Source organism: Sipha flava, unplaced genomic scaffold, assembly GCF_003268045.1.
Source record: "Sipha flava isolate LNK unplaced genomic scaffold, YSA_version1 121_pilon_pilon, whole genome shotgun sequence".
Taxonomy (NCBI): domain Eukaryota; kingdom Metazoa; phylum Arthropoda; class Insecta; order Hemiptera; family Aphididae; genus Sipha; species Sipha flava.
In genome coordinates this window covers 982,668-993,547 of record NW_020271747.1, presented here as the reverse complement: position 1 = coordinate 993,547, position 10,880 = coordinate 982,668, and the positions used below count along the sequence as shown (strand labels likewise).

At 28.0% G+C, this 10,880-nt stretch overlaps 1 protein-coding gene across 5 annotated transcripts; it reads left to right on the top strand.

Moving 5' to 3' along the window:
* The first annotated feature begins 587 nt into the window (after window positions 1–587).
* On the top strand, window positions 588–8,916 carry LOC112693994 (mannosylglucosyl-3-phosphoglycerate phosphatase). 5 transcript variants are annotated; one of them, XM_025569294.1, is made up of 9 exons: window positions 588–677; window positions 2,147–2,309; window positions 4,001–4,232; window positions 6,282–6,368; window positions 6,432–6,986; window positions 7,344–7,607; window positions 7,700–7,950; window positions 8,030–8,157; window positions 8,228–8,914. In XM_025569294.1, the coding sequence occupies exons 2-9, from the start codon at window positions 2,178–2,180 to the stop codon at window positions 8,601–8,603; spliced, it is 2,025 nt and encodes a 674-aa protein (XP_025425079.1). In that variant the 5' UTR covers window positions 588–677; window positions 2,147–2,177; the 3' UTR covers window positions 8,604–8,914. The 5 variants fall into 5 exon arrangements, with proteins under 5 accessions (XP_025425079.1, XP_025425076.1, XP_025425075.1 ...); XM_025569291.1 differs by having other exon boundaries at window positions 591–677; window positions 2,143–2,309; XM_025569290.1 differs by lacking the exon at window positions 588–677 and adding an exon at window positions 687–1,098 and having other exon boundaries at window positions 8,228–8,916.
* Window positions 8,917–10,880: the final 1,964 nt, after the last annotated feature.

Below are 10,880 nucleotides of genomic sequence, written 5' to 3'. Positions count from 1 at the left end.
CCAATTTTTTTTTTTTTTTTTTCCAAAGCAGTGTTCCGATGAAGGGTGCTTGTAGGTAGCAGATGTAAGTAGAAAACTTCTACCAATAAGATATTATAGATTATATTTTAAGGATGACCATTTTAAAAAGTTAACCGTTAAATTGAACATTTTTAAATGTTTTCTGGTATTATAACGTTGTATCGATCGTATTTGAATGATACAAAAACCAGACGTTTGAATAAAGTTTCTAAGCCAGTAAATTAATGAAACGAAAATAAATATACTTACCCATTAAACGAGAGGAAAAAAAAACACTCAAACCTAAATTTGTTGACGCAAACTCAGCATTTGGAGTGCAAAACGGTTGTTAATCCACGCTAACGATAAAAATTGGCGCGCATAATCGATATGATCAGTTTCAAAATATTGCGCGGTTACCAAGGAGGTTGGAAACTCTCGTAGACCCATCGAGATGTGCACACGTGATAACGATGGTGGGAAAAGGTAAACATTGACATAATATTATCATAATTGTGCGCCCGCGCGCATTGACATTATCTTACTGCGAATCAGCAGACGGTTGTCATTCGCAACGCTGTTCACTAAACGTAACTCCGTGTGTCGCGTCCCGTTTGCTTATCGTTGTTGAAGAGCTCGTTCACCCGGGAACGCGAGATCCGCAGCTAAAAATACAGGTAAGGAAATCGTCGTTGAATGATTCCGAAAAAATTAGTCACCAAAAGGGAGGAGGGGACGCTAGTGATGTCGTTCAGTGTAGAGAGTGCACGCACACGGCAGGTGGGGGAAAAAAATCAATAGCAGCCCCTCTGAAGCGGCTCGTGCAAGTAAACAGAAACACCCTGACCCACATACGTTCAGGGACGTTCTTCCCGGGAAGTGTCTCATACGCTCGCGTTTGATATGACCACGGTCACCGCCGTGCTCGTGTACTACGTCGTCGTCACCGTCGTCTCCGTGCGGTTGACGGAGGAGCCGTTCGTCGTCGGTGGTTCGTAGGCGCTCTGGAAAGAGGGCCAATTCTGATCGAAACCCAGGCGCCGGAGCCACCATGATAGGCCGATTCCGTGCGAACCGCAGCGCGTTCGTTGTCATAAGGCAGGTGTCCGTCAGGCTTATTTACACCACTATAAAGGTAGAGCAGTAATAGTAGTAGTACCTAGGAGGTAGCGGTGACGCGTCCAACTTAAAAAAAAAATCATGGAGGCACACGAATCGTTGTTGTAAAACCCAGTGACTGATTACATTTTGTATCAGATTATTCATTTTTTAATTTCCGGCACTAAATTCTTGATCCTTATTTTCGATCACGATTATGCGCAACTTTCAATAAGTTCTTCGTCGTGCCATTGATTAGCGATTTTTTTTTCAAGAGCCTAAACGTACGTGATTGTTCTAGAATGTCATTGCCCTTCTTGTGATTTTGCAAAACACTAATTTTAGAAGACTAAAAACCTATGTCGACTTGACATTGACAAAGTTGACGTACACACACGTTTGGCGTCTGAAATAAAATTATGTTCTCAGTGTTCATGAAACCGTTTTATTTCTAGATTTGTTTAATTAACAATCTGATGTTTAAATTAAGATATTCTGGTTTCATTGCTTCAATCTTACCTAGTTGCCAATTGTTCATAATTGGCGATTGTTCGATAATCTTGTTCTTGATTTCATTTCATTTTCTACGAACATTTTTTTTTTTCGATAAATTTGATAATTAAATTCTATAAATAAATTTGATTTATTTAAAGAACGTATTTTATCATTTTGAATAAGATTATTACTGCGAACAAATAAAATTGCCATATTTTAATATTCATTAACCTGATAACATTATATCACAGTATATAACACATTTTATAAAACATGTTTTCTCTTGACCATTTTTTTTCCTGACCTAATTTTGTTTGTGTCCTCAATACCCTGAACAATCCTAAAGAACAAAATCTATAGGTTTTTTCATTTGCCTACTACTGTATTTCTTTATAATTTTAACATTTTGTAAATGTTACATAACTGTATTTTATTGAGAATATACCCTAAATACCTATTTTTAATAAATAATGTTTTAAAATTGTATGCCCTAGTATATTAATTTTAAAACCATATTTATTATTAAGTATTAACATATTAATTTTGTAGTTAGCCTAACCAAAGAAGTCAACTTATCTAACAGCATGGCTACCAAATCTAGTCTAAGGTCAAAATGGGATGAGTTTGTGGATTCTTCAACAGCAACTGCTGTTGAACTTTCTAGTGCAAACCAAATGTCTACTGGGGTTCGAAATGTAGTCGGTTGGCTTAAACAGGTATAATATATCAACTTTTGAAAAACATTGAATATCATTGAACAAATACATATTTATTAGACTAAGAGTAGAGTATATTTTACCAGTCTGCCATTGTCTAATCTTATATTTACTTGATTAATTATAATTATCCATATCGTGTATCTACATAAATTATTATTTAAATATCTTTTTTTTACATGGTTACTGTTTTAAATTATTATAATTAATTTTTAATTCTTAAAAGTACGTGTTAGTTTTTAAATTTAAATTCTTATTAATTATTTATAAAGTTAATCAAATATTATTCTTAGTAATTATCAAGATAAATTATAGAGCTGCAATAATACAATTTTATAGAATACTATATTAAATCTACTTTGTAATAATACATTTCACAAATAAATAATTTAACTATATTCATCAAAATATTTTATAATATTCTTAATATAATTAATATTTTCATATCCCTAACAATAATTGTTATTATATTTATTGTTATATTATATTTAAAAATGTAATTATTATAAAAATGTATAGCGTTACAAAAAACAAAGATGTATAATGATATAAGTAATAACACTAATAAATAAAAATGGATTAATTAAGAACTATCATAGAAACCATAAATATTTAAAACTACTATAATAGATAATTATTATTCTAGCATTATTCTAATAATTATTATTCTTTCTAATAAAAATGTAGAGGGTTACAAAAAACTAAAATGTAGAATGATATAAGTAACAACACTAACAAATAAAAATAGATTGATTAAGAATTATCATAGAAACTATAAATATATAAAACTACATTTTTATTGGAAAGAATAATAATTATTAGAATAATATAAGAATGATTTTTTATCTTTCTTTATAAACATTACTGTATTATGTAAATTATATTTTACAACTGTTATTACCTGTATTGTTATTATCTATAGTTGTTGAGCTATAATTGTATACAAGAATCTAATAAAAATATAAAATAAAAATAAAAAATACAAGAATGATAATTCTTAATCAATACATTTTTATTTGATAGTGTTATTACTTATAACATTAAACATTTTGTTTTTTATAACCCTATACATTCTTATAGTAATTACATTTTTAAATAGAAATAGAAATTATGAATAAATAAATGTGTAGCCCGGAGTACTTTTATATTTTTAATATACAGCCGGTTTAAATTTAAAAGTTCATCATCATATATAAAGTCAATTAAATTGCAACTTTATTGACTGTATATATCTTATGATAATTTTAGTTTGAAACTAGTCGTACATTACAAGTATAATAATACTCCAGGCTATGCATTTATTTATTTTTATATTTAAACTATTTATGTATTCATTTACGAGTATTAACCATTTACTTATTTTTATTTTTTAATTTATTTTTTTATTATTTAATTAATTAAATTTTATCTTTTACCTAAATTATTGTCACTTGAAAAATATACTATGCATAAAAATTAGATAAGTAGCTTCATTAAGGTTTATGATTATACTGTATAAGAATAGTTAGATAATACCTTTTAAAAAAACCTACATTATTAATCTAATAAGTGCAACTGCTTTAGAATTGAAAACTATTATTCAAAAATAAGTAAAAATATAAATAACTAATATAGTATAGATGTATGTTTTTTTTTATATACGCACTTTAAAAAATAATTATTTTTTATTGTTTTATTTTTAATATGCTTAGGCATCATTAGAAGTTCAACACGCTAGTTTACGAACTCTAACTGCAATGACTGATCATATATCTGGTTCAACACCTCCTTTAATAATTCTTCATTTTAATGATGTTTACAATGTTGAACCAAGAGATCAAGAACCATGTGGAGGTGCATCTAGATTTTCAACAATGATCAAATCATTTGCACATCAACAACCTATGATATTATTTAGTGGAGATGTATTTTCTCCTAGTATATGTAAGAATAAAAATGTTTTTGATATTTATTTTGAGTTAATATACAATTTTAAGTTTAATTAATTTACTTATGTAATATTTGAAATTTGAAATATTATACTTTAGATTGGACAAAATTAATCATTGGTAAATACAGTGGAATCTTGATAAGTCAGAAAAAATTCTGTTCCCTTGCATAAACCTCGATTACTCGAAAAAAAACTAGATAACTCGAAGATATTGTGCTCCGAATATAGACGGATAGATTTATAAACATTTGTCTAAACGGTCCAATGAATTTTTCTTATCGCGTTTATTGTGTTTATTATCGTATGTAATAATCTCAGCACACGACAGTATTTTTCATTTGTAACGGTATTGCCAGTTATGATCAATTGGTTACGCATGTCCGGTGTCTATGTATGGTAATGAATGTAAAAATACCTCTAATTTAAAAACGCAAACTATTGCAGAAAAACAAAAGGTTCTTAAAGTAGTGAAAAGTGGAAGGAAGAAGAAAGAAATCGTTGAAAAATTTGGAATACCAGCCAGCACATTATCTACCATTATAAAAATTAGTATGGAATTGATTTAAACTTTCCAACAGACCGAAGAGAAAGAAAACCCCTGATTTTTTAGACGTAAAAGAATGTGTGGTTAAGTGGTTTAAACAATGCTGAGATGCCAATGTCAGTATCGGAGGTCCTATTTTAAAAGATAAAGCTCAACATTTCGCAGTCATTAAGCCACTAACAATTTAAAATTTAAACCTTTAATAATCAGAAAATCGAAAAAACCTAGGTGTTTTGCTGATGTTAAATATTTTTCCGTTGACTACATAGCAAATAAGAAGACATGGATGACTAGTGAATTGTTTGCGAAATGGCTATTACGAATAAACAAACAAATGAAAATACAAAAACATAAAATGTTATTGTTTATAGACAATTGCCCAACTCACAATTGTATACCAACTTGTCAAACTGTAAAAGTAAAATTTTTAGCACCAAATACCACTTTAAAATCACAACTTTTGAACCAAGAAATTATTATAACGTTCAAGATGCTTTATAGATAAGAAATAGTGAGAAAAATTATAAGTGATATGGTTGACAAAAAATCTACAGTAATCGATATTCTTCAAGTTATGCACATTGTTGATAAAATGTGGAGAAACTTAACAAAGACAACAATCGTGAACTGCTTTAGATCATGTGGATTTGTACTTGAAGTTGAGAAAGATGACACATTGTTGCTTATAATCGAAAATACTGATACGGATGACAGAGAATGGGTGCGGATAACAAGTCGTTATGGAATCTCAGAAGAAAATTTTGATGATTATGTTGAAATTGATAATGATGTTACCATTTCTGGTATTCCGACAGACAACAATATAACTGACTCTGTTCGTGGCACTGAAGATGTTGATGACGTCAAAGAAGCATTATCTAAGCCTACGCATCGTGTTTCAATGAAGCAAGCAGCAGCAGCACTAATATTGCTAAGGACATTCACAGAACAATTAAGTAATGTGGACCATAAAGTGAACACTGTTTTAAATGTAGTAGAAAATACTATTGATAATAGTAAATCTTAAATTTTTAGTCAAAGTAAAATAACAAATTATTTATTATAAAGTTGCAACACATGTTTTATTTATTATATTTTTTTCGTGATTATTTTTTTAAATTTAAATAACCTATATAATCACATTTTTTTACATTGTATTTAATACTACTTAAAAACTTTAATTCATACATACATTTTAAAAACTCTTTAAGTCAAATTTTTTTTTCTTAAACCTTGGTAACTCGAAAACTATAGTAAGTCGAAAAAAATTGCATTTCCCTTGAATTTCTACTTATCAAAGTTCCACTGTATATCAAAGTTCCACTGTATTAATGTTAAATTTTGTATTGATTATTTTTCATGTTGTGATAATATTATTTCTCATTATTTCATTATTCATAACAAATCAAAACTATAAATATTTACAAAAATATAATTCACTTCAAATAATTGTATTATACATTTTAAAATAATTTTAACAAACCAATTATATTTTCAGTGAGCACATTTACTAAAGGAGAGCAAATGTCTAAGGTGCTAAACGAGCTTGGCACTCAATGTGCTGTTTATGGTAATCATGAATTTGGTAAGCAATAGAAAATTAATAGTTAATTTAGTAATGTTTTTAATGTTTGTTATTATTTTTTAGATTTTGGCCTAGAAGTTTTATCAGAACGTATTTCTGAAACTAAATTTCCGTGGCTAATGTCCAATGTGGTTGATAACGAGACTGGTAGACCTTTAGGAGATGGTAAAATCACACATGTTATGGATTGGCATAATAAGAGAATAGGACTAGTAGGCTTAGTGGAACGAGAATGGTTAGACACACTAGCTACTATTGATCCCGAAGAAGTTACATTTATTGACTTTGTACAAGCTGGTCAATCATTAGGAAAACAACTTAAAGAAGATGGCTGTGATTATGTAATAGCTCTCACTCATATGCGTATGCCAAATGATATCAAGTTAGCAGAAAATGTAAATGAAATAGATTTAATTCTTGGTGGCCATGACCATAATTATGATGTACAAGTGATTAATGGTAGACATATTATCAAAAGTGGAACTGACTTTAGAGAATTTTCTAAAGTAACTGTCAACCTTGATGAACTTAATAATCCAGTTGATGTAAAAAGGATAGAAATCACCAAAGAAATCGAGGAAGATATAGTTATGAAAGAAATCTTGGATTCTTACTCAGGTTTGTGGTATAGATTGATTACATCATTATTGTTATTTTAGTTTTCAAATATTTATTTAAATTTTTATACATTGAAAATGTTGTAAAATTAAATATATTTAAGTTATTTGTTACCTTTTCAAAAAATTCATAAATTATAAGTATTGAATAAATGAAAATATATATAATAAATTAATCTATAAAGGTTTTCTTATAAATACATTTTAATTATTTATAACTTATTTAAATGTTTTTCCCATATCATATGAAACAATTATGAGGGGAAAATATACATTGTAGTTTTATTTCTTCTAATATAGTTTTAAATAAATTTCATCATATACATGATGGATAATGTAAATATATTTATTTTTTCAGGTATAATGGAAGGAAAAATGAGTGAAGTATTAGGTACATTCACTGTTGAATTAGAAGGACGTTTTAGTCAAATAAGAACTGCTGAAACCAATCTTGGAAACTGGGTATGTGATGTGTTATTGGCTGCCACAGGAGCGGACTTAGTGATTTTAAATTCGGGTACTTTCCGATCAGATCGTATTCACCCACCAGGAGATTTTACTTTGGGTGATCTTGTTAATATTGTACCCATGCAAGATCCTACTATAGTCATATTAGTAACTGGTAAATAAAATATTTTATTTATTTTGGAATAAAATTTTGTACTGTTTGAAATAAATTTAATTATAAATTTTTTATTTATATTATGTTTGTAGGGAAACAAATTTTAGATGCATTAGAAAACAGTGTTTGTAAGTACCCTAAAACAGAAGGAAGATTCCCTCAAGTGTCTGGAATAAGTTTTGGTTTCGATCCAGAAGCAGAACCTGGGAAAAGAATTGAACCCAATTTAGTAAGAATCGGTGATGAATATCTTGTTCCTGATCAATCATACAAATTGGCCACTAAATGTTATTTACACAATGGATGTGATGGATATACAATGTTAAAAAACGCACCTGTGATTGTAGGTTTATTTTTCAACTGGTCTCCTTAGGACATCTAATTTTTAATTGTCATTGATCAGTTTTATCATTTGTATTAAGGTGAATGACGAAGAATGTCCAGAGTTAGGATTAGCTATCCAAAATCATTTTTCTGCTATTCAAATGCGGTTAGGTAAATCACGTCGTTTATCCAAACACAGGCAAAGCTTAATTACACTTTCTCGAAGGTTTGTTATACTAATAATATTTTTTTTTATTATAAATTTTTTATTACAAAACGTGTAATATTTTGAACAGACATAGTTTGGTGAAGTCAATGGAAGGAAATGAATGGGAAGGTGGACCATCACCACTCAGACGAGGTTCCTTAACATCACCTAGTCTGTCAATCCATCATCATGGTTATTCACATTCTCCATCACCACCATCTTCTAATCATCATTTTCATCATCATCATCATCATCATCATAAAATAAACAGACGTGCTAGTTTTGATGATCTAGAACATCAAACTTGTCAACTATCTCCAAAAGTTCAAAACAGAATTGTTAAACTTAATGCACAACTTCGACAAGAAATGCTAGTGGAAAGGCAACGTCAAGAAGATGAATCTATTATACAGGAAGTCGATGAGCTAAACAACTCTCCTCAAGACAGTTTTGACCATTCTTAAATTATTCAAATATAGTCCTCGTAGTTATTTTTTCATTTTCTTGTTCCTTTTCCAGTCAATTCAATAGTTATGTTATTTACCATTTCCATTTTATTAATCAACATCTCACTTCCTAGTATTATTATTTTGAACTTTTAATAGTGACCATATTAATTATATCACAATCACTTAATGAAAAATGTTCTTAATACTTTTATTTTAATTATCTATAACTATTACTATAACTAAAACTTTCAATTTAATTGATGAATTATAAAAGGTTAGATAAATCTAGCAAGCATTAAGTTTGACGTTTCCAGTTTCAAATATTGTCTATTTATTATACTTATAAATATTTCTTTGGACATACTCTAGTCATAAAAATGTATAATAATTTTATTTTTTATATTATAACTTCTTTCATTTACATGGAAAGATATGTTTGTAATAAAATATATGTAATTAGTGTTATTAATTAATTTGGTTAATATTTACATTTTAAATTGTATTTATTGTTATAACTGTTGACTGTATTAATTATTATGTTATTATTAATATTTTTATTAAACATGTTCAAAATGAATTAATTTTATTAATCAAATTGTCGCATATGAAATGTATTTATTTGCTCATTATAATTATTTTTAGTATGCATTTGGAAAATTGTATTTGTTCTATATCATATACTATATAGTGGTCAGATTTTTAAATGATTTTGATGATAAATTAATTTTTAAACATGATATAAATATTGGTTTATTTATTTAACTAAAATATTAATATTTAAAAATAATGTAATATATTAATGTCCAAGATGAGTAAACTGGAGCATTTATCAGTTTAGTTTTAACTTCAACTTATAGTCAGCACACTTGAAAAATATAAATCTTCAAGAGCCCAATTTTTTCAACAAATATCAATTTTGAGTAAGCTGACCTGAACCTCTCCTAAAATTTCCTAAATCTGCACTCTGGCTTAAAGCAACCATGTTAACATGAAAAATCATAGTAACTATTTTCCCGAATTAGATTTAAGTTATGTTATTCTCAACTTAATATTGAAATATTGTTGATGTGATTGAATAGAACTAGGTATAACCGCTATAGTTTATACATTTTTGTTCTATTGATCAAAATTGAACAAATATAAATATTTTGAATAATTGAGTTAAGTGTTACTAACAGTGACATACATGAACACAACAATAATTCAATAATATTGGCGTTGACAAAATATAAAACAAAAATAAATTAATATTTGTAGTAGAGTTCAAGCAAAGCGAGAAAAAAAATGTTAGTATATTAAAATTAATTATTGTAATTGTAATATATTAAATAATGTATTATGCACTACAGTGCAGTTGATCTTAAAAAAGTTAAGTTACTGCAATAGGTTTGATTGAATATTAAAAATACATAGGCCTAATATCGATAAAATTAATTTTAAACTTTTTAATTAATCTTCGTAAAACAAAAATAAATTAAACAAAATAATTTCCTTTCCCAAATTTCGTTTTGTTGTTTCAGTCAATGAAATAATTAAAAATTTAAGTTGCTTCTTGCAGAAAGTGTAAGATACAATCCTGTAAGTAGCACATACAATTTGAATTTTTTTTAAGGACACGTACCTATAATTATTTCATTTACATCGGTGAAAAGCGTATTATGCATAGGCATACGCACGGGGTGTGCAGCTGCACACCCTGCAAAAATGTGTGCCTACTTTAAATTATTGATGAAACATTGTTTAATTATTTAAAACTGATTATTGAGAGTTGGTATAGTTTATTCTGTATCATATTATATATATATATATATAAAATATATAACATTATTATGTATAATACACAATTGTCAATTACACAAATAATAATCCGTTCATCAAGATAACGCAATACCTAATAATAATAATTAATCTAATATCGATTGTAGTATTATTTGGTATTATGTTTATGACCGTTTTTTTTCTATTTTTACATTTTTCAACCCTTTAGGGCTTGAAATTCAAAAAATAAAGTTTATAGACAATGTTTATTTGTTTTACAGAGTATGTATACTGAATTTTAAAAAATCAGAACAAAAAAAAACGTTTTAAATTTTTATCTCTTTTACCCTTTTTAACCACCTTATGGGTTGAATTTCCAAAAATTCTTTCTTAGCGCACTCCTACATCATAATAGCTATATGTATGCTAAATTTCAGCCCGATCCGTTCAATGGTTTGAGCTGTGAGTTGATAGATCAGTCAATCAGCTTACTGTTTTATATATACAGATTATATTTACACAACTCCACGGTCC

Excerpts from the sequence above, each read along its gene's own strand:
- LOC112693994 (XM_025569290.1), top strand. The coding sequence starts at position 1,052 with ATGATAGGCCGATTCCGTGCGAACCGCAGCGCGTTCGTTGTCATAAG. Across the intron at positions 6,369-6,431 it reads TTATGGTAATCATGAATTTG|ATTTTGGCCTAGAAGTTTTA; the intron begins GTAAGCAATAGA and ends ATTATTTTTTAG. Across the intron at positions 6,987-7,343 it reads AATCTTGGATTCTTACTCAG|GTATAATGGAAGGAAAAATG; the intron begins GTTTGTGGTATA and ends TTATTTTTTCAG.